This window comes from Ixodes scapularis, unplaced genomic scaffold (genome assembly GCF_016920785.2).
Source record: "Ixodes scapularis isolate PalLabHiFi unplaced genomic scaffold, ASM1692078v2 PGA_scaffold1__304_contigs__length_218370807, whole genome shotgun sequence".
Lineage (NCBI taxonomy): Eukaryota > Metazoa > Arthropoda > Arachnida > Ixodida > Ixodidae > Ixodes > Ixodes scapularis.
Window position 1 is genome coordinate 69,009,718 of NW_024609846.1, and position 21,068 is coordinate 69,030,785.

Sequence of the window (21,068 nt, forward strand, 5' to 3'; positions counted from 1 at the left end):
CCTATTTCAGTAAATCCGCGTACACGTCAGGAAATGGGCCGCGGTTAACGTTGCAAGCCGTTTGGTCGCCTCGGATGCACCACGATTCCAAGAATTTCCGGGGACGCCACCTTTGTTCCCGTCCCAAGATCTCTGCGTTGTCAAAATCTAAACTGTGACCGGTGGTCAAACAATGGTCGACCAGTTCGATTTTTGGCCTGGTATCATGCGTCGCCCTTGCCGCGTCTCTTTTATGGTCTTTGAAGCGGGTGCTTCGCTTGCTGCCGGTTTCCCCGATGTACGATGCATCACAGTCTCGACAACTCAACTTGTAGATCACCCTGTTCTGAATTGAACGGTGTGGCGTACTTACTGAGGATGTCTCCCGCATGGGAGATGACACACTGGGGATCTTTCCCGCATAAGAAATGAAACGTCTGATTAAATTGTTATTTTTGCGTCGGTGCGTCGGTCAAACAAGTCGGTGTTATTTGTTTTATCATGTCCAGTCCCGGCAAACTGAACATTTTTGCGTTAATCCATTATTAGCACAATTTGATTTGTTAATAAACGTTTTATTGTGACCCCCATAAATCACTGCTACTTACTCTCATCACCGAAGCACATGTTGGAATTTAGAAGCTGGTCTGGGAAGGTGTTAATGCATAGTCACTATTTTTGTGAATGAAGAACTTTATTCATAGCTGGTTTATAAATAAATCATCGTGTTTACAGATGGTAACCAAGTCCGTAGCCGTAGGTGTTAAGGCCGTGGCCGTAGCGAAGTCCGTAAGTGCCCAGACCGTAGCCGTATCCGAGGTTGTAGCCGTGGGTCGGGAACGCGTGGACAGCAGAGAGCGCCGGAGCCGCGTAGGCGGCGACCTTGGCGACGGCCGGCACGGTGTGGACAGTGGCCACTGCTGGGGCCGTGTGGACGGAGGCGTAGCGGGCGACCGGGGTGGCCACGGGGTGCTGGCTGCGGTAGCTGCTCACGCTCGACACGTGGGACACGGCTGCTCCGTGGTGGACGGCGGTGACGGCTGGGGCCACGACTCTGCTGTACACGGGGGCGGCGTGGTAGGCTGCCACAGGGGCGCTGTAGCCGTACAGCGGACTGGCGTAGCCGGCAAAGGCGCAGCTGGCCAGAGCCAGGAGGAGGGAGGCACGGAACTGCAAAAAGAGAAATATGTATTATACGCGGGCCTATTAAATAAGACCACGAGGAAGGTATTGAAAGAACCTCTTTAAAATATTTGTTTTTCAGAATGCGACGTTTTGATGATGGTTAGAGCTGCGTTTTATTTACGCAGCGGACGGTGTATCAATTTGTAGTAAAAACGTTGGAGAAAATACTATGTGAAATCATTGTTTTGTATATAACTGCAGCACTATCATTAAAGTGTTGTGGTGAAGGCTTCGAGTAGTTTTATAGGCGTATCGTTTACGTCTAGCTGCCCATGTGTTTCAAATTGTTTTAAGAAAATATAGCAGAAAATTCTAATTCCTAAAAACGTGACGATTTCCCCTAGTTAAATGTAATAAAATAAACTTTGGTGAAATTAAGCTCAAGTAAAAAAAAGTTTCTTTCTGTACGACGAAAAAGCGACAAGCGAGGACTTACTGCAATCATGATGGCTTGTAGTTGAGCAGGTTCTGGGCAACTGGCACTGAACAGCAGCAAATTACCGCTCTTTTTCTACCTCGATGAAGGGTCGGACAGGTGAGACGGACAAGGCGGAGTCTCTTTCGCACCTAAGTCACAAACAAGCGGGCGTGTGGAAGGGAAAAATTCTAAGGTTTTGAGTCACGTACAAAGATCGCTTTAACGTTGGGATTTCTGCTTTCATGTTGATATTTCCTGAATCAAGTTGATTAACCCGAGCAGCGCCGTTATGAGAGGATTACCGCCAGCCTGTTGCCATTCATTGTGACGTTACGGGTTTGCCCTGAGCTTGTACAGACGCACTTCTCTTTGTAGTCAGGGTATTGAGAATTACGACAAAGTGCAAGGGAATGTGTATGTGATTACCCAATAATTTAAAGGTTCTGAGTTGAAAGAGCAGCAAAATAGTGCCAAAAGTGAGGAAAGATATGAACTACACCTTTTACCATATCATTAATTTAAATTGACAATATCCGATCTACAAATATTTGAAAAAGTCTGTATTTTTGTTTTTAATTATATAAATAATACTGGCCGACTAAAATTGCTGGCCAGGGCACTGAAAGTATTTAATATCAGGGCAGATTTTATCGACAAAGAAGCAATACAAATTAAATATATTTTATTTTCCAAGTAGCATTAGCAGACATTATGGTCGGTTACTTGCGAACAGAAACATTAATGAAAAGTTCTAGCAAAAGGGCCTCTGTAGCAGTGCATGTAAAGCTATAAAGCAAAACATTCCAGTCCGGGACAATCGTAAAAAGGAAAGTAATATTAAAATTTTTTTTTCTACATTGGAACTTACAAACATGTTATTCATGTTTCCGCATTGCTTCACTGCTGTCATTGCGTTTCAGGTAATCGTCGAACTTTGAGCCGGCATTATCGTGTATTGGATTACACTGAAACTAAAACGCCTCATTTTTTTGCGATGATAAAACTGGGGTAATTTGACTGAGTCATCAAAGTATAGTACAGAGGTTCCCCTCCGGTATATGCATTACAAATAATTCCAAGTGCCTTTATTAACGCCTTAGAATTTTTCAGTAAATGACTGGGAATGCGGGTCCCATAGCGCGTGCGTATATTTCAGTAAAGGAATATTAAAAGAAGTGTTCTCCACGAGCTACGTTTCTGGTCTAAAAGGAGGCATGGTCCTTCGTAAAGTCCACCTTTGTTTGGATGCAATCGCTATAGTATTCTGGGAGTGAACAATCAATCTTAGATTACACGCAGTTACAACTAATAAATACTTGCACTAAGTGATAATAAATGGAGGTAGTAAGTTGATCGCAATGCACACGCAAAAGTGGAGACTTTTTAAATGTTACTATCGTTTGCACACATTTCTTAACATTCAATTTCATGTTACACTTTCGATTTTATTGAAATGCCATATGAAGCCTGTCGCCTTAACTTTTTCTGATGAGTGGAAAATCATTGACTGCAAAACCAAACACCAATGAACAGCATAAAAGCGAAACTGTATCTTATGGTTAATGAATGAATGAATGAATGAATGAATGAATCAATCAATCAATCATAAATTTACCGAAGGTCATAGTACATTACACAATGCAGAGAACGGAATACCGATCCCTGGGGGACCCCTTAAAGTACAAGTAATTATGCTCCGTTTTAATCTAAATCTGATCCCAACGATGCTATGGTCCGGCAAACGCGGCACACCAACCAAAGAACGAGGGAAATCACGAAAGCTTTCGGCATGTCACGGTGGGAAAAGGGTGTATGTCAGTTCGCCGTCCGTTGCCTTGTTCGGCAGCGAGATTGCTTACATGTGTTTTTACGAAGGAAGAGTGTAATCACAATGATAAGATTGGCGGATTTTGTGTTTTGGTGGTTCGAGGGTTTCATGTTTCTTCTTAATAAAAATTTAGTGCTAAGTTGTAGCAAATAAAAGGAAAGCCGGCCACCCGAGAAAATAAAAGAGCAGAGCCCACGCGGGCCTCCAGAAGAGACGAGGGGTCTCACATGACGAGGTGGTGACCGGCAGGGCCGGGGGCGCGGGATCCCCGGAAGGAAAGAGGCGTCCGACACGGAGGGTGGCTGTAGTGTATCCCGTTCATTCAACGGTAAACAACATAGGGGTCAAGCGCTACGGGGACGCAACTTTGACAACACGGGCGCAATGGTGGACATGGGCGCCATCTAGGTAGTACATATAGAAACTGCGAAAAATTTAAATAGAACGTAAGTCAGCCGCTTGTCGTGTACATTCCTTTCACTCGTCCTTTTTCTAATTTTTGCACTTCGTTTGGTTGTAGAGCCAATCAGACAGCGCAAGATATGTGATGTCATGGTACTCGTCGTCTTTGCGCGTTCGCTATGACCGTCTCAGCCTATCCCGCAGAGCAATTGCCACCGGGACCCTTCTCTTTTTCCTGTGCCTGAATGGTTTAGGCGATGATGCAAAACGCACATAGAGGACGAGCACCGTGACGAGGCACTCTTGGCGGTGCTTGACTGGCTAGAGTGTTGTGGAGTTGCCACTCTGGAATTGATATGACTTTGGAATCATTCCGCACTTATGCGACCCCGGAATGGAATGGGAATGGCATTAGATGCCTTTTGCTCGGAATGAAGTGGGTATGATATGGGGCTGTATTCTTGTGCAAGGTGTGTTGATTTTTATTTAAGGCCTACGGGCTAATGGCACAATTCGTTAAGGCGTGGTAGGTGGCTCTTGAAACAGTATCATTGCACTGGAGGTGTATGACGGCTTGATTGTCTCACTGGCCCATGCTCCGTAGAGGATGAAGATGGCGCGCCTTCAGTGAAGCATCCAAAACTGAATAGCTGTAGAGGAGCAAGGTGTCCTTTCTGGCGCCGCGAGACGCGACAAAGCGACTGTTGTAATCTTGCGCGATTAGCATGTAGCCGCTACCCAGGGTGTCGAACGGAACCGAAAACCGGAGCAAAGCCGTTATTTCTATATCAACCGAAACCAGACTGTAAATCAAATGAAACATTTGATATTGAACCCAAACAGGAACGAAACCGTAATCTTATGTGGCGGTTACCGAATCACTGAAAATGGCTCGGCGTAATGAAATGGTTCCGCGGCTTATTGCGGGTGGCGGAGCGAATTCAATTAAACAATCACGACGGTTGCGTGAGTGGCTCAGTTTTGATTAAACAAACGTCAGCGTCGGCATGGAAACAGGTCAATAATAATGATACACAAGTATATTTCACGTATGTGCAGCACGAATTGGCGTCGGCAAGTCGGTGGGAGGACGTACACCTGTATGCCTGGTTTCACCTTACGATGAACCACAAAGGACGCCACGAGCCACCGGAGCCAATTCAAAACTCGGAGGGCGCCACGTGTCCCCCCAGTTGGGCGGAGAGACGCGGTGAGCACCAAGTCACGAGACAAGCTGCGAACTACAGATTGGCTTGCGCAGCTCGTAGCGTCCATCGCGGTACATCATAAGGTGAGAAACCGAGTATATCCGGTGGCATTGAGGCTAAATACAAATTCTTTGTGTATGTGTTCGCGCGCGGGTGTGTGTGTGTGTTCTTTTCTTGCTGCCAAGCGATATTCCCGAAGGAAGCAAAAAGCAAACATAAACGTGAAAATCAAAACAAAAAGTTGACGGCTGTCGGTGCGTTTGTTCCGCGGTGGCAAAATCTGTAGGCGCGAAGATGCGAAGCCGCGACGAGCGAGAGACTGCGGTGCCGGTGGCCGGGACGCCAGTAGCCCAGAGGCCTGGACGCTGTGTGAAGTAATTTTGTGTCTGTGTGTGCGTGCTTCCTCGAAACAGCAAGTCTCCCGTTGTATTTTTTGTCATTTTTAATGCGGGAACATTAAGTGTCCCATGGAGCGAACCGGCGTTATTAGCTTTTGAAGCCGGTCCAAACGGCACCTAAATTTCCCAGTCCCATTGAGCGAAGTCTGTAGTCTGTCAGGGAATTGATGGAAAACTCCCATTGGCTGGCGCGCGGCATAGTTCCATGGAACGCCACCCCACAGAGAAGCCCTCTTCATGACGCAGCGGCCCGGCCGCCGGTAAGAGGGAGTGGGTGGCCGGGTTCTGCAGAGGGGCCGTGGTGGCCGGCCGCAGAGCTCGCCCGGGCAGCTTACGCAGAGGTCGCTCGACAGGGCTCAGCGCGGCACACAGTTTATAGGAATACGATGCGTATACGAATGCTTTCGTATTCCTACACGTTATCTGTTTTAGTAGCCTTTCGATGGGCCTTCGCTGTTTTTCTCCTCTTCAACTCAGTTGTTCGAAAAAGTCATCCGGACGCGCGGTGTGGGTAGTTTGCCGTTTCGAGCTGGATGAGCATCGTAGCGGCGTGAGGTCGTGCATCAGTACTGCGTGATAAGAGTTAAAAACTCCATGCTAGTAGTCGTACTTCACTGGACAAATGTTTCATCTGCAGTGGGTAACAATGGCACCATATACTCTTGCAAACTAAACTCCTCCTTAACAACTAAGAACTAATTCGTTTTCTTTTTGTGGTTAATTTGTAAGTACGGTGCATGCTATACCGTCAACGTCTCTCCATGCGTGCTGACTGATCAATTTCATGAGTACTGTGCTTTGTTACTCTTTCCAAGCGCCTGTATAACAAAGTAATTTTCATTTTGTTCACGTTAAAACATCAAGATCACAAAACGAAATTAAGCATGTTTGTTTGCTGTCCTCATTCCCGCGGCACGGCTCTGGATGACCTACTTTTTTAAAATGTAGATTAGACTAAGTAATCTTTTATTGTTTTTAATGAATGGAGTTTTTGACTTTTTTAAACCGGTTTAAACTGGTTTGTGCTTGATGAAACCGGTCGGCGAACCGTTATTGCAAACACATCACTGAACTAGAACCCAACCGGAACAAAACTCAACGTTACTGAACCCGAACCAAACCGGAATAATGACCAGTTCGTCTCCTTGCTTCCAACCTACGTTTACGATTTAAGGCAGGTTTCCATAATATGCTGCTGCACTACCTTGTGCTGGCCTCATATACCATTGGCACTTTGTCAGCGGTTTTCTGTTCTTGACGCAGTGTGTGGAGATTTGGGGCAGGCATACGCGGCGTGGCTTCTAAGTTCTAACAGCGCTCTAGTGGTGCTGTTGTGCAAGTGTTCGAAGCAGAAACCAAAGTAGCTTCTTCTTGCGCCACGCACGAACTAGACATTTGTAAGTTCTTATCAAACAAACAACACGCTAATCATGCATCTGTTGTGGGTTTACTGCCGGATTACGAAGAAAATAGGTGGCGCGAATGTTGCGACTCACAAGCCTTTTACGCTTGATAGCGCGATCCATGTCTGAAGTGCCACGAAGTGCCACGATGCGCTTTGTGCGATCACCTTTAGGCTTAGTAAAATTAATGATTTAGGGAAGCTTATGCATAATTTTGCAGTTGTCTCCGCGTTTTATAACGTCAGTAGCATTATGCTGCTTTTTTTCCCCAGCAACATAGTGTGGCTGTCAGTTGCCATATTTTCCCGTTTATGAATTAAATAAATGGAATGGTTGAGTTCATCCAATCCTGGAGTGGGAACGGCCTGAATGTTTTCATTCCGAGTTGAAAGGAATGGATTTTTGGGAAGCTCTAATTCCTGGAATTGGAATTGGAATGGAATGGGGTTGCCTATTCTGTAACACTGACCGGCTTTTTCGGATAGCAGTGTCGACTATGGCAACACTTAAAGGGGCGGTGCAACTATTTTAGTACTTTTTTTTAATAAATACCACTTATAATTAATCCCTGACGTTTACAACCTATGATACGCGCGTTAGGTTTTCTCCTTATAAAATATTAAAAATACAAGCCTGAGGTTTCTTTCTCATAAATAAGAAAACAAAACAAAAAAGAAACATACACGAACAGCGTTATTCCTTAAAAGTCGGAGACAGAACAAGCAGTTACGTGATCTGGAGCCTATTACATACCTCCAATATTTATTATAGCTACGCGCTGGGTTTGGTTAAGCATGGGACACGCGCTCAGTTTCAGACATTGTTAGGGTTTGGCGATCAGCGTCCTTGGAGCGATTGAACAGGAGCCACTACCCGGACGCTTGTCAAACTGTCGATTATCGCGAGCCCACGTCGAGTGCATCGCGACCTCCAAACTACGTCATCAAGTTCTGCGAAGAATAGACTAAAAGAAATCGCTCGCTTTTATTCGTGATATCACACAATAATAAGAAGGTTTCTTGATGAATGACGTTGCGAGCGAGTATACTTGGGTTTCACTAAAGTGCCCGTAAGCTCGTGTAAAGAGAAACACATACTAGCAGAATATTGTTGCACTGCCCCTTTAATGTGAGACAGGGTATAGAAATATCGCTTTCGCAAAAGCACACAACCTGCTTACGAATTGTATGGTAAGAATTAGTCTACCAAAATAGGCGTTACGTTCTCCTGCTTGCATAAATTTATATCTGAATTTCCGATACTACACTTTGCTTAAAGCCCTCAAAAAATCTTAAACAAGAAAATTCACCTGGCCCTCGTTATCTACCATAGTAGCGAATTCATGAAACGTGTGAAGAGGTTACATTAATGTGAAGTATCTGCGTGGAAGCCGTTCTGACCTTTTTCCAAAACTCCTTGAGATACAAAGAAGGTTACGAAATGTTGAGAAATATTCGAGAGCTTTACTACATGCACTCAACAGTGAGACGTGTTTGTAGTTAGAAACACCCTTTTAAAAGTGATCTTGTATATAGGCCCTGCCTGTAACAAAAACATAGACTGGGAAAGTCAGTTCGCCTAGAAATGGCGTCTTATTATCTGCAATGTGGATGATCGACCTTCCGAGTCATGTACGACTGGTAATCTGATACTTTAAGCTTCATCGTCAAGTAGTCAGAAAGCAGATTCACATCGCCAAAGCTTCCCCCTCTAATAAAACCACGAGGGATAGATATTGAAATGAATGAGCCCAGCACGAGCTTTTGCTCCACGCACTGAGAACCTACGACGTTTTAAGGATGTTTATCGTTTCTATAAATTTTGGTTACCTAATTTGGTGTGCCAAAAGAGGTTACGGCGATGTAGTGCACATAAGTTTATACCAGAATAAATAAAACTAAAATTTGGTGATACATTTGGAGATAGGCAAATATCAGGAAGGGAACTTTACATTGTAGATGCAACACATGCAGAAAAAACCAAGGTCACTAACAATTTTTCAGTATTAAAAAAAACCCGTGAGCTAAGGACATAAATTGACAGCGCCCGATAGTCTTAAGTATTTAGTCACGTGCCTCATTCACTGACCCATTTTGATATAAAAAAATTAGAACTAGCCTTTATATATGGTATAAGACAACTTTCATATTCCTAAGCTTCCTCAATATTAAACAGTTTGCGAGAGTGGTATTTTTGAATTTTGTTACGTATTTTCAGTCAGACATCCCATGTTGTTCAGCAAACATTCAATTGTCGCTGAAACTAACTACAGGCTTAGCCATTTAAAGAGCGAATTGCTGCGAGAGTAATTTCACGATTTGCGAGAAAGAAGAGGAGGACACCACGACATTGGAGTGCAGAGTTTGAAGCCAAGGAGCAAAGAAAGAGAACGTCCAGTAATGTAAATAAAGGGCATGTAAGCGAAAGAAGTTGCAGTATTTTTGAAGAGGACACTCATTAGTGACTTTCCTCCCAGAAATTAAAGCCATATATAACTTTAGTCTTGAAAAGTTTGCCGGCATAAAACGATATTTAAATTTGCAATATTCAAACCTGATTTCAATCACGCGGCCACTGTAATGGCCTGCTCTTATGTAGTTTCTGCTGCAATTATCCTACATTCAAAACTTAGAAACGAAATAACGCTTCAGACCGGAATTAGGCCGTCTAAATATTTGTGCCGTAAATATTATTCTCACATTTTTTTCGCTTTATTTAATGAACATACCATTTTTGGGTGAACAGCTAAAGAATAAATGCAGTATTGAAGCTGTCTGTCCCTTCGGTTTTAAGCCATGTTTGTTTTGTTTCAACGTATGGTCAACGAACACTTAAAAACTAAGGGCATGACTGTTTTCTACCATCTCAATACGCGTAGTCATAATTTTTTTTCTAATTTTTCTATTTTTTTTTTTTAGAATACTACAGGCCATGAAGCAGAAGGTGGGTACAACATAAGAATAACTGGCAGCTATAAGTGGCAGCAAGACCAGTTATTGCCGTTGCTGTTTAATCCACTGATATTTTTCCAATGTGATTTCGCTTGAGCACGTGTATCCGTAGTTCAATAAAAAACCAACAAAAAAAATCAATATGATTGCAGGTGGAACATTGTAATCGAAATCTATTGGGGAACACTAGAACCAGGAATGTAAAGCCGCGGTGAGAAAAAAAAATCGACTCAGAATTTTGTTGGTTATTGTGGTTATTTTTTTAATCCACACAAATGGATAAAAAAGTGTCTTGTTTTCTGCCTAAGGGACGTATTGAGCCTTCTCACACTGCCTTCCTGAATGGCGTTCGTTGTCATTTTCGGCACTGCAGACAGAGAGAATTCTTATTAGCAACCATTGCCCGCGTTAGGTCTAAATTGTAAGATAATTTAATTTCATTTGAAGTTGCTTGCACGCAGACAAGATGTTGCAAAGAGCAGTTAACTGCATTCGTCAATATTCTATTAGATTTGTTTAAATGTTTCGTAATGTTAGCCGGATGTATGGCAGCCGGCCATCGTAGGCGCGTGTGGCTATAGTACCAGCCTGCAGAAAAAACATGCTCGCATCCCTCGTTCATTCGTTCATTGAAGTCCGTGAAGCTCACTCTAAAGGCAGTGCACCAAAGTTGGTTCCGTTCTCATTCTCGTTTCCAGTGGCATTATCATCCCCTTTTCTTTGTTGTTTATGTTATTGACATGAGCGGGTGTCGACAACCGGTCGATGTTAGACATCGAAACCTTATCTTGACCAAGCTTCGCTTCGAGCTGTTTTACACGCTCTACACACACGAACTCGAATGGACAGCTGTCAGATTTTCGATCAATTTCATGAAGACGCACTCGACGTCGCTGGACCTATTTGGGTTCACAAAAGACGTTCAGGCAGTCGGCCAAAATGCCGGACTCACTCACTGCATGAGGGACAATCACCCTTGCATCTTTTCTCTCAGGGGTCTTGAACCCAATCACAGAACTCAGCCTGACATAAATGCCAGGCTTGCTGATTTAGGATGTTATCGGTCCATGACTTTTCATTCATATCACCGGCATTGAGCGTCCTAATAATGGTCCGTTATACTTAACTTTTTTCATTTATAAAATAGTAGTCAGTATATTTTTAAAAACATATTTAGAAACCAAAAAAAAAAAACGGTTGAACTGAAAAGAGTAGGTTAATGTATTAAACTTTCAGCGACGGGCATAGTCATGGCTACTTATCCTTAGTGTGAATCATATGTTTAAATATAAGACCTGGTTTCGCAGGTGTCAATTAAAAAGAAAGCCGTTTTTTTGAGTAAATAGATAACTTTATTAGTCGTTCTTTTTTTTAAATCAAACATAGTCTTTACAGATGGTTGCCGAGTCCGTAGCCGTAGGTGCTCAGGCCATGGCCGTAGCGAAGTCCATAAGTGTCCAGACCGTAGCCGTATCCGAGGCCGTATCCGTGAGCCGGGACCGCGTGGACAGCGGAGAACGCGGGACCGGCGTAGGCGGCGACCTTGGCAACCGCCGGGACGGTGTGGACAGTGGCCACAGCCGGGGCCGTGTGGACGGAGGCGTAGCGGGCGACCGGGGTGGCCACGGGGTGCTGGCTGCGGTAGCTGCTCACGCTCGACACGTGGGACACGGCTGCTCCGTGGTGGACGGCGGTGACGGCTGGGGCCACGACTCTGTTGTACACGGGGGCGGCGTGGTAGGCTGCCACTGGGGCGCTGTAGCCGTACAGCGGACTGGCGTAGCCGGCAAAGGCGCAGCTGACCAGAGCCACGAGAAGGCAGGCACGGAACTGGAAGAGAAGTAGTTTAGTTTGTTTTATGTCTAAATCAAGTGAATTCAGGCGAACCCCAACGACGACCAAGCATCTATTCTTAATACTTTGTTTTTTGAAAGATAATATTTGAGAAGTATTCTTCAACATTTGATGTTTGTTATATATATCAGTTTTCAGTTAACACATTTTAAATACTGAATATAAAGAGATCTTTTCGCATGAAAATAAATTTGTTATTGTGTATTGAATTAGTTGTGGAGCGCATCCTTCTTAGCTGGGCAATCGTTATAGGTACGAGTGATATCAATAGCATATATATTTTAAAGAATAATCTGTTCACTTTGTCAATTAAAAAAATCAAGTGAAGTTAACACTTAGCGGTAAACTTTGAGTTTAAATGCTTTTAAGCAACAAACGAGGACTTACGGCGATCATGTTGGCGTGTAGTTGAGATGCGTCTGGGCAACTGGCACTGAACAGCAGCAAATTTCGGTTCTTTTTATACCTGTAATCTAGGTGGAATAAGGGAGGCGCACTAGGCGGGGTCTCTTTCGCGCTTAGGTGACAAACAAGAATAAACGCAAAAGGGGAAAATTTTACGTTGGTGAGTCACGTAGTAAGCTCGCTTTAACGTCGGCATTGCCGCTTCCATGTTGTTATTTCCTTAGTCAAGTACACTAACCTGAGGAATGTCGCTCGGAGATGATTTTTGCTAGTCTATTGCCACTCCTTGGGCTGTAGAGATTTACCAGGAGCCTGCAGACGGGCACTGCCGTCCGATTGAAAAGAGCTGTAACTGCGGGAGTGGTCAACCAGAAGAAAGTACAAGTGTATACAACTGCCTGAACATTTACACGTCCTAATTTGAAAGAACAGAAAAACAACGCCGAAATTAGTGAAAAAAGAATAGCATTTGTTACCATATCATCCAACTAACAACATATTGTCAAATCTACAAAGAAATCAGGAAAGTATTTTAATTTTATTTTTATTTATGTAAATATTACTGCCATCCGTCTTTGTTGGCTAAGGCATGGATGAGTATACGCCATCAGGGCAGTTATTATACACATAAACGCAATACAAGTGGGACACATTTTATTTTGCGCAGTAAAAGTATATATTATTATTGCATTATAAATAAATCAAAGTGTATTTTTCTGAACTTTTTCTGGTTGGTCGATAACGACTTGAAATGCGGGTCACATTTATAGCCACACATTCTAATAGAGGACAAATAAAAAAAGTGTGCGTCACGAGCTTTGGCTCTTTTCTTTTCTGTTAAAGAAATTGTGTATTGTTATCAACACACGAAGAGGTAAGCCTAAATTTGTGTCTAAAAAAAAAAGGAAAAAAAGCTTCGTCTCTGGTCTACATTGACGGATAGTCCTGCGCCGAGGTCACATTTTTCGGGGGCGCAATCGCTATATTATCGAAGTGAACCTTTTATTATAGTTCGGAGTAAACCTCGAAGGACTTTTTAAGTGTTAATTTCTTTGCACAGATTTTTTAACATTCGAATTCATTTTTCAATCTCGAGATTAGATTAGTAAAATTAAATAAATTGGAACACAAAACACAATCGTCAGCAAAGAAATTACATTGTATCGTGGTCTCTTCTACTCGTAGAAAATTATTAAATCAATAAAGAAGCAGGGGTGGTGCATCCGACAGAATTGATAATTCAAGCGACTTTCATTTAGCAACACTAAGATGCTATTTGTGACTTTTAAGGTAAGAATGACTTCACCTTAAAAGTCCATATTTGCTCAGTGCCTTCTGAAGCTCAGGTGAGAAACAAGCGCACACGTAGAAGGAGAAACGTTTACCTTGTTGGATCTCGTACTAAGATCGCTTTTACGTCTTCATTGCCGCTTCCATGTTGTTATTTCTTGAATCAAATATACTGACCTGGGGAACGTTGCTAAGAGATGATTTTTGCCAGTTTGTTGAAACTCATTGTGTTGTAGACGGTTACCCTGAACCTGCAGACGGACATCGCCGTCCGTTCAAAAGTTACGGTAACTGCGGGCTTAGTCAAACATAAGAAAAAATAAGGGAATATAAGTCCCGGAAAATTTACACGTTCTTACCTGAAAGAACAGAAAAATAACATGTTGCAGACTCGGAAATGAGGAACGATAAAAGACGGACAAAGACAACAAAATCTCAAACGGAGCTGAAATTTATTGAATTGAGCACTCAAATAAATATACTACCAAATAATAACAGGATCAATGATAGACTTCCAAGTAATCAATAGACCAATAAATAGACAATACATAGTTTATTAATTGGTGTGCTCAAATCAAGAAATTTGAGCTGCGTTTGAGATTTTCTTGTCTTCGGCCGTTTTTTTTTTATTGTTGCCAATCTCAGGGTGTACAAGTTGTCGATTCATTACCAGCTCGCCTGCACTCTATGACTGCTTGGCAAAACAACGCCAAAGTTGCAGAAAGAAAAAAAAAAAGGATGTGGTATTGTAATGATCTGATGAATACGGCGACAAAAAGAGGAAGAAAATAGAAGGATACTAAATACAAAAAAAAAAAAAGACATAAGAAAAAGAAGAGGAGGAGTACGACGAGATTCAGGGCGGAGAGCGGACGCATTCGGAAAAACTTGGCTCCGGAATACACCGGCAAAGCTGTCGTCCACAGAAGTCTGCCGACCTGTCCTCACCGTCAACACTAAACGGCAAGCCTGTCTCAAGAACGCACCGGCAAAGCCATCACAACAACTGGCTGACTGGTCACCACCGGTACGCTGGCAGCTGGAGCCAAACGAGACCGGCTTCTGCAACCCGGGAGGCGCCTAAACCAGCGTATACCAGTGCCAACCTCGGCAAGTGGAACTTTGGATGTACGCCATTTTTTTTTATTTACTTCTTTGCTAATAAGTTTCCTTTTTTTTGTTATGTGGATTCGGAAAGAAGAACAACTAGTCGCGAATACATTCTTTTGATATTAAAAATCAGACGGACCTCTCAGTTTCCTCTTTGTTACCATAAGAAACCAGACAGTTACATTATCATTCAACTAACAAAATAGTAGTAAATCTACGAAGCAACGAGTCAAGCCTAGTAATTTGATTTTTTAATATTTTATTTATGTAAATAAAACTGCCATCGGTCTTCGCCGGCCAAGGCATAAAGTTGTGTACGGCATGATGGCAGACATTATACACAAATGCGCCATAAAGTTGTACGAAATATTTTTGTGAGGAATATTAGTAGAAATTAGGGTTAGTAACTCGGAAATAAGAATGCTAATGTAAACTTATAACAAAAAAAAAAATCATAAGTACAATGCCTTTTAAACTATGAGGCAAACCATTTCAATTTCGGACGCAGAAAAGAAAAATAGATATCGAAATTATGAATAGATTTTTGATGTCTCGGCATCGTTTTACGGCAGCCTTTGAACTTCATACAATCGAGGAACGTCAAGCCAACTTGGTCGCCGTCCTTGAAATGCTTTTGTATTATTTGGCCACACTGGAAGCGTCTGCGCCATTTAACCCAATTGTACTAAACTGGGGCGTCGTCTACGAACAACGCTTCCAGATTGGAATGAATATTTTTTGTATTGCCTCCCTTAAAAAAAAAAAGTAAAAAAATAAAATACGGATGACTGAATGTGCTTGGCACCGACGGGCGGTGTCATTTTTGTTTCGACTCCCTAGCGGCGTTTTGAGCTACTATAGCATGCGACGTCTATATTGTGCGGAAACGGACGCACGCTCATGTTGATGCCTAAATTGTTCTTTTTTTTTTTTAATCTTTGTGCCGTTAATACGAACTGTATGAACGCCCGTCGTATATCAACACATGGAAACGTCAACCTGGATTCGATTTATTCGCTTCCGTAACTAAACAAGTAAAGAAAAAGCTTCGTCTCTGGTATGCAATGAACCGTAGTCCTCGGTAGAGTCCATACATATTGGGGGCGAATGGCCATAACATTTTCGAAGGGAACAGGTCAACTTAAATTAAACGTAATAACAAACGAATATTAATACGAAGTGACTATTTCTAGATGTAGTGAATTGTTAGCATAGCAAAACAAAAATAATGAAGACTTTTTAAGTTTTACTTTTTTTTGCACACCTCTCTTAACAATCAAATTATTTTTACACTCTGGAAACTAAGGAAAGAGTATATGAGCGCTATTGTCAACATTTTTTCTGATAAGTAAAGCATAATAAAGCGGAACACGAAACAGAATTGTCTGTAAAGAAATTGCATTATATCAAAGGCTCCCCGTAGAAAATTATCAAATGCATGAAGAAGCAGAGGCCCGAGCAGCGACGCCTGGAGTACCCCCCCCCCCCCCCCCCCCCAACAAACTGGTAGTTCTAGGGACTTTTCATTAACAACAGTAACAACCTCTTTGCAATTCGGAAGGTAAAAACTCAGTCCACCGCAAAATGCAAAAATTGCGCAGTGCACAAGACTTTCTCAAAAGTATTCGCGAAATATAAAACATTTGCATCTACTTGGCCATCGTTACCCTATATTGTAGCGATTTCGTAACTCGTGTGACAAAATAGGATCACGGTTAAGTCTCCGCATGGGAACTCATTTCGGTCTTACCAAAATGCGTGGGGTACCAAGAAAGTTACAATGTCTATATAAGAAAAAGAATATCCGATAACCTAGCTAGACGTACCAAATAATGAGAGAGGTGTTTGGTTTTAAGCATGCGTTTAAAACCGCTCTTGTATATGGGTCATGCTTGTAAAAAATGCATAAACACAGTTGGAAGTCCATTTCTCTAGGAAAGTAGTCTTATGTCTGCGTTGTGGATTATCGACATGCTCAGGAAAGTACGACTGCCGATATGATATTTTAACGTTCATCGCTAACAAGTCAAAGTGCGAATGCATGGCGGTGAAGCGGACTGTTATAACAAAACCATCGGGAGTATTGAAATGAATGAGTTCAGTACAAGCTTTTGATCAAGGTATTGGGAAGCTGCGACGCGTAAAACAAGTATTGTTATTTTTATTAATACTGCTAACCTTCTTTTGGAGGTTGTGACAGGAGATGTTAGTACAATGCATTGTAGATGAGTTTTAGCAGAATACAGATAAATAAATGATGGATATACACAGTAGAAAGAAGCGCGAAGTGCGGAAAAAAAAATAACACATTGGAAGAGCAATATTTGACAGCACGTAGGTCACAAATAACATTGCAATACACACACACAGACACACACAGATATATATATATATATATATATATATATATATATATATATATATATATATATATATATATATATATATAAATAGCTGAGGAAAGTATATGACCACACCTAATAGGTTAATATGAAAGGAAAATACCGGAATTTACGCACTCTCCCACATCTATATCGCAAAAAACGAAATGCAGCCTAATACATATTTGTTATTAGGCGTTCTGATATTTTTCTCAGTTTCAGTTTGAAACCATCTTCATTGGTGTGGTATCAAAGTTTTAAGAAATCGTTTCAACTAAACCCGGCTTGTTGTCAAGCAGATGCTTAGTGTTCGTTATAACTAGTTAGAGCCTTAGCCATTTATACAAAATAGTTTTCAAGAAAACCCTCATTGGAGGAGAATTTCTCCAAAAAAATAAAGTCGTATAACTCTCTTTTGGAAGTTACCCGGCAGGAGTCATTTCTTCATTCATTTTCAATATTGACACATGTTGATTTAATTTGCGTGGGCTTTGTACCAGCCTGATTTTTTGCAATGGCTGCTTCAAAACTTCAAGGTCATACAGCTGCAAAACTTCAAGGTTGCACAGGTATGCAGCTCTTGATCAGGGATCTTAGGTGGACTGCATCTTTCTCGATTTTTGAAAAGCTTCGATAAAGGTGTCACATAAACGTTTATTGCTTAAGCTAGGTAAACTTAACATTGATTTTGACGTGTTTAAATGGCTTGTTGCATTCCTAACTAATTGCTCGGAATTTGTAACGTGTAATTGCACTGACTCCTCTGGCGCGTTCGTCTCTTTTGGTGTATCTCATGAGTTCGTTATAGGTCCCTTACTTTTTCTAATTTATATGAACGACTAGCAGACCAATGTTTTTTTCTTCAGTGAAACTCTTTTGTGTTTACTCAGCTATTTACCCTGTTATATCCAGCGACTCCGGCTAACAAAAACTGCAACATGATTTATATTCAAATTTTCAGTGGTGTGAACTCTGGTCAATGCAACTTAATATTACCAAGTGGAAAACAATGCGCAAAACATGTAAAACTACACTTTCCGCTACTTTTAGCCTTTATCACAAACCCTTAAAGCTCGTAGATTCGTACTCACATCTGTGTGTGACAATAATCGCCAATATACCCTTGCAGCTGCATGCTTACCTAACAAGGCGAATCGTAGGCTTTGTTATCTCGAGCGTAACTTCTTCCTTGTCATTAAAACTATTTTCTTCTAAAACGCTAGTGTGACTTAAACTCGAGCCTGGAGCCTCCATCTAGAATTTCTTTACCAACTATCTCACTGACTCACTTGAAGCCGTTTAGAACAGGTCCGCGCGTTTAATCCCAGCCAATTATAATCGCTCTGCAAGCGTTCAGCAATAAAATACTTTACTAGTTTCAAGTCTCGCAGATTGTCGCAGAAGTTATCGTATTTGTATTTTTAATAAGATATATTATGATATTCCTCAACTCAGTGCAGAGCTAATAATCTCACCATCGTTCGTTTCCGCACGTTTCAATAATCTCCACCATGTCGGTGTTCCGTTTTTTCACTCTAATTCATATTTTTGCGTCATTAATTCCTAGAACTCCCGATGATTGGAATCGCTTACCTGCGTCACTGACATCAATTGTTGACTGCAGTCTTCTTTGTACTAATACAGCTAACTATTGTAGTTCCCTATTCTTTCTGATCTTTGTTGTTGTTATGTTGTTCCCGATTTACCTCTCTTTTTGTTGTTTTATTTGCTACCCCCTCTGTAGTGGCTCCTTGCCTCGTGGGTAAATTAAAAAAAAAGGAATGAACACTATAGATAAATCAATGAATAAATCAATCAATTAATCAATCAACCACTTCATTTTAACATATATATAATCTGAATGCCAATTCAGAACGAACTCTGGCTTTCTAAAAATGTGTTCGTTAAATATTATTTTAGATTTTTTCGATTGATGAAATGTAAATTCCTTATGATACAACAAATATCACCGACCTGACTTAACAAAATGAGCAGTTTAATCATACGTTTTATCTCTCATGCAAGAGACATCATCAGTGAGTGCCAAGAGGGACACGAGTGAGAGCAAACCCTATTACAGTAAATCCGCGTACACGTCAGAAAGTGGGCTGCGGTTAACGTTGCAAGCCGATTGGTCGCCTCGGATGCACCACGATTCCAAGAATTTCCGGGGACCCCACCTTTGTTTCCGTTCCAAGATCTCTGCGTTGTCAAAATCTAAGCTGTGACCGGTGGTCAAACAATAGTCGACCAGTTCGGTTTTTGACCTGGTAACATGCGTCGCCCTTTCTGCGTCTCTTTTATGTTCTTTGAAGTGGGTGCTTCGCTTGCTGCTGGTTTCCGCGATGTACGATGCATCACAGTCCCGACAACTCAACTTGTACACCATCCCGTTCTGAAATAAACGGGGAGGCGTACTTAGTGAGGATGTCTCCCGCATGGGAGACGACTCATTGAGGATCTTTCCCGGATGACAAAGGAAACTTCTGATTAAATTGTTAATTTCGTTAAGTCAAGCCGGTGTTATTTGTTTTATCATGTCCAGTCCCGGCAATTGGAACATTTTTGCGTAAATCCATTATTAGCAAAATTTGTTTTGTTAATAAACGTTTTATTGTGACTCGCCATAATATTAAACGTTTTATTGTGATCCCCATAAATCACTGCTACTTACTCTTACAAGCTGGTCTGGGAATGTGTTATTGCATAGTCACTATTTTTGTAAATCTAGAACTTTATTTATTGCTGGTTTATAAATAAATCATCGTGTTTACAGATGGTAACCAAGTCCGTAGCCGTAGCTCCTCAGGCCGTGACCGTAGCGAAGTCTGTAAGTGCCCAGACCGTAGCCATATCCGAGCCCGTAGCCGTGGGTTGGGAACGCGTGGACAGCAGAGAGCGCCGGAGCCGCGTAGGCGGCGACCTTGGCGACGGCCGGCACGGTGTGGACAGTAGCCACAGCCGGGGCCGTGTGGACGGAGGCGTAGTGGGCGACCGGGGTGGCCACGGGGTGCTGGCTGCGGTAGCTGCTCACGCTCGACACGTGGGACACGGCTGCTCCGTGGTGGACGGCGGCCACGGCTGGGGCCACGACTCTGCTGTACACTGGGGCGGCGTGGTAAGCTGCCACAGGGGCGCTGTAGCCGTACAGCGGACTGGCGTAGCCGGCAAAGGCGCAGCTGGCCAGAGCCAGGAGGAGGGAGGCACGGAACTGCGAAAAGAGTAATATGTATTATACGTTGGCCTATTAAATAAAAGCACAAGGAAGGTATCGAAGGACCCTCTTTAAAGGATTTATTTTTCAGAGTACGACGTTTTGATGATGGTTAGAGCTGTGTTTTATTTACGCAGCGGACGGTGTATCAATTTGTAGCGAAAACGTTGTAGAAAAAACTATGTGAAATCATTGTTTTGTATATAAAAGCAGCACTATCATTAAAGTGTTGTGGTGAAGGCTTGGACTAGTTTTATTTGCGTATCGTGTATGTCTAGCTGCTCATGTGTTTCAAATTGTTGCTTTAAGGTAATAAAGCAGAAAATGCTAATTTTAGAAACGTGGCGATTTCCGCTAGTTAAATGGATAAAATGAAGTTTGGTAAAATTAAGCTCAAGTAAAAGAAGTTTCTTTATGTACGACGAGAAAGCGACAGGCGAGGACTTACTGCGATCATGATGGCTTGTAGTTGAGCAGGTTCTGGGCAACTGGCAGTGAACAGAAGCAAATTACCACTCTTTTTATACCTCGATGAGGGGTGGGACAGGGGAGACGGAAGGGGCGGAGTCTCTTTCGCGCCCAAGTCACAAACAAGCGGACGTGTGGAAGGGAAACATTCTACGGTTTTGAGTCACGTACAAAGATCGCTTTAACGTTGGCATTGCTGCTTTCATTTTGACGTTTCCTGAATCAAGTTGAATAACCAAAGGAGCGCCGTCATGAGAGGATTACCGCCAGCCTGTTGCCACTCATTGTAACGTTACGGGTTTGCCCTGAGCCTGTACAGACGCACCTTTGTTTGTAGTCAGGGTATTGTGAATTACAACAAAGTGCAAGGGAATGTGTATGTGATTACCCAATAATTTAAAGGTTCTGAGTTGAAAGAGCAGCAAAATAGTGCCAAAAGTGAGGAAAGATATGAGCTGCCCTTTTTACCATATTATTTAATTTAAATTGACAATACCTGATCTACAAAGTAATTGGAAAACTCTGTATATTTATTCTGCGGACTGAAATTGTTGGCCGGGGCACTGAGAGTATG

At 42.3% G+C, this 21,068-nt stretch overlaps 1 protein-coding gene across 1 annotated transcript in view; it reads right to left on the reverse strand.

The window, feature by feature from the left end:
- Positions 1 to 708: 708 nt before the first annotated feature.
- LOC120850417 (endochitinase A-like) overlaps positions 709 to 21,068 on the reverse strand; it is a 32,053-nt gene continuing 11,693 nt past the window's right edge. Inside the window, exons 3-5 of the mRNA XM_040222891.2 lie at positions 19,736 to 20,023; positions 11,273 to 11,602; positions 709 to 1,149 (exon numbers count right to left, since the gene is read on the reverse strand). Of these exons, the coding sequence (XP_040078825.2) occupies positions 709 to 1,149; positions 11,273 to 11,602; positions 19,736 to 20,023 (1,059 nt within the window). The remainder of the gene's footprint in view (positions 1,150 to 11,272; positions 11,603 to 19,735; positions 20,024 to 21,068) is intronic.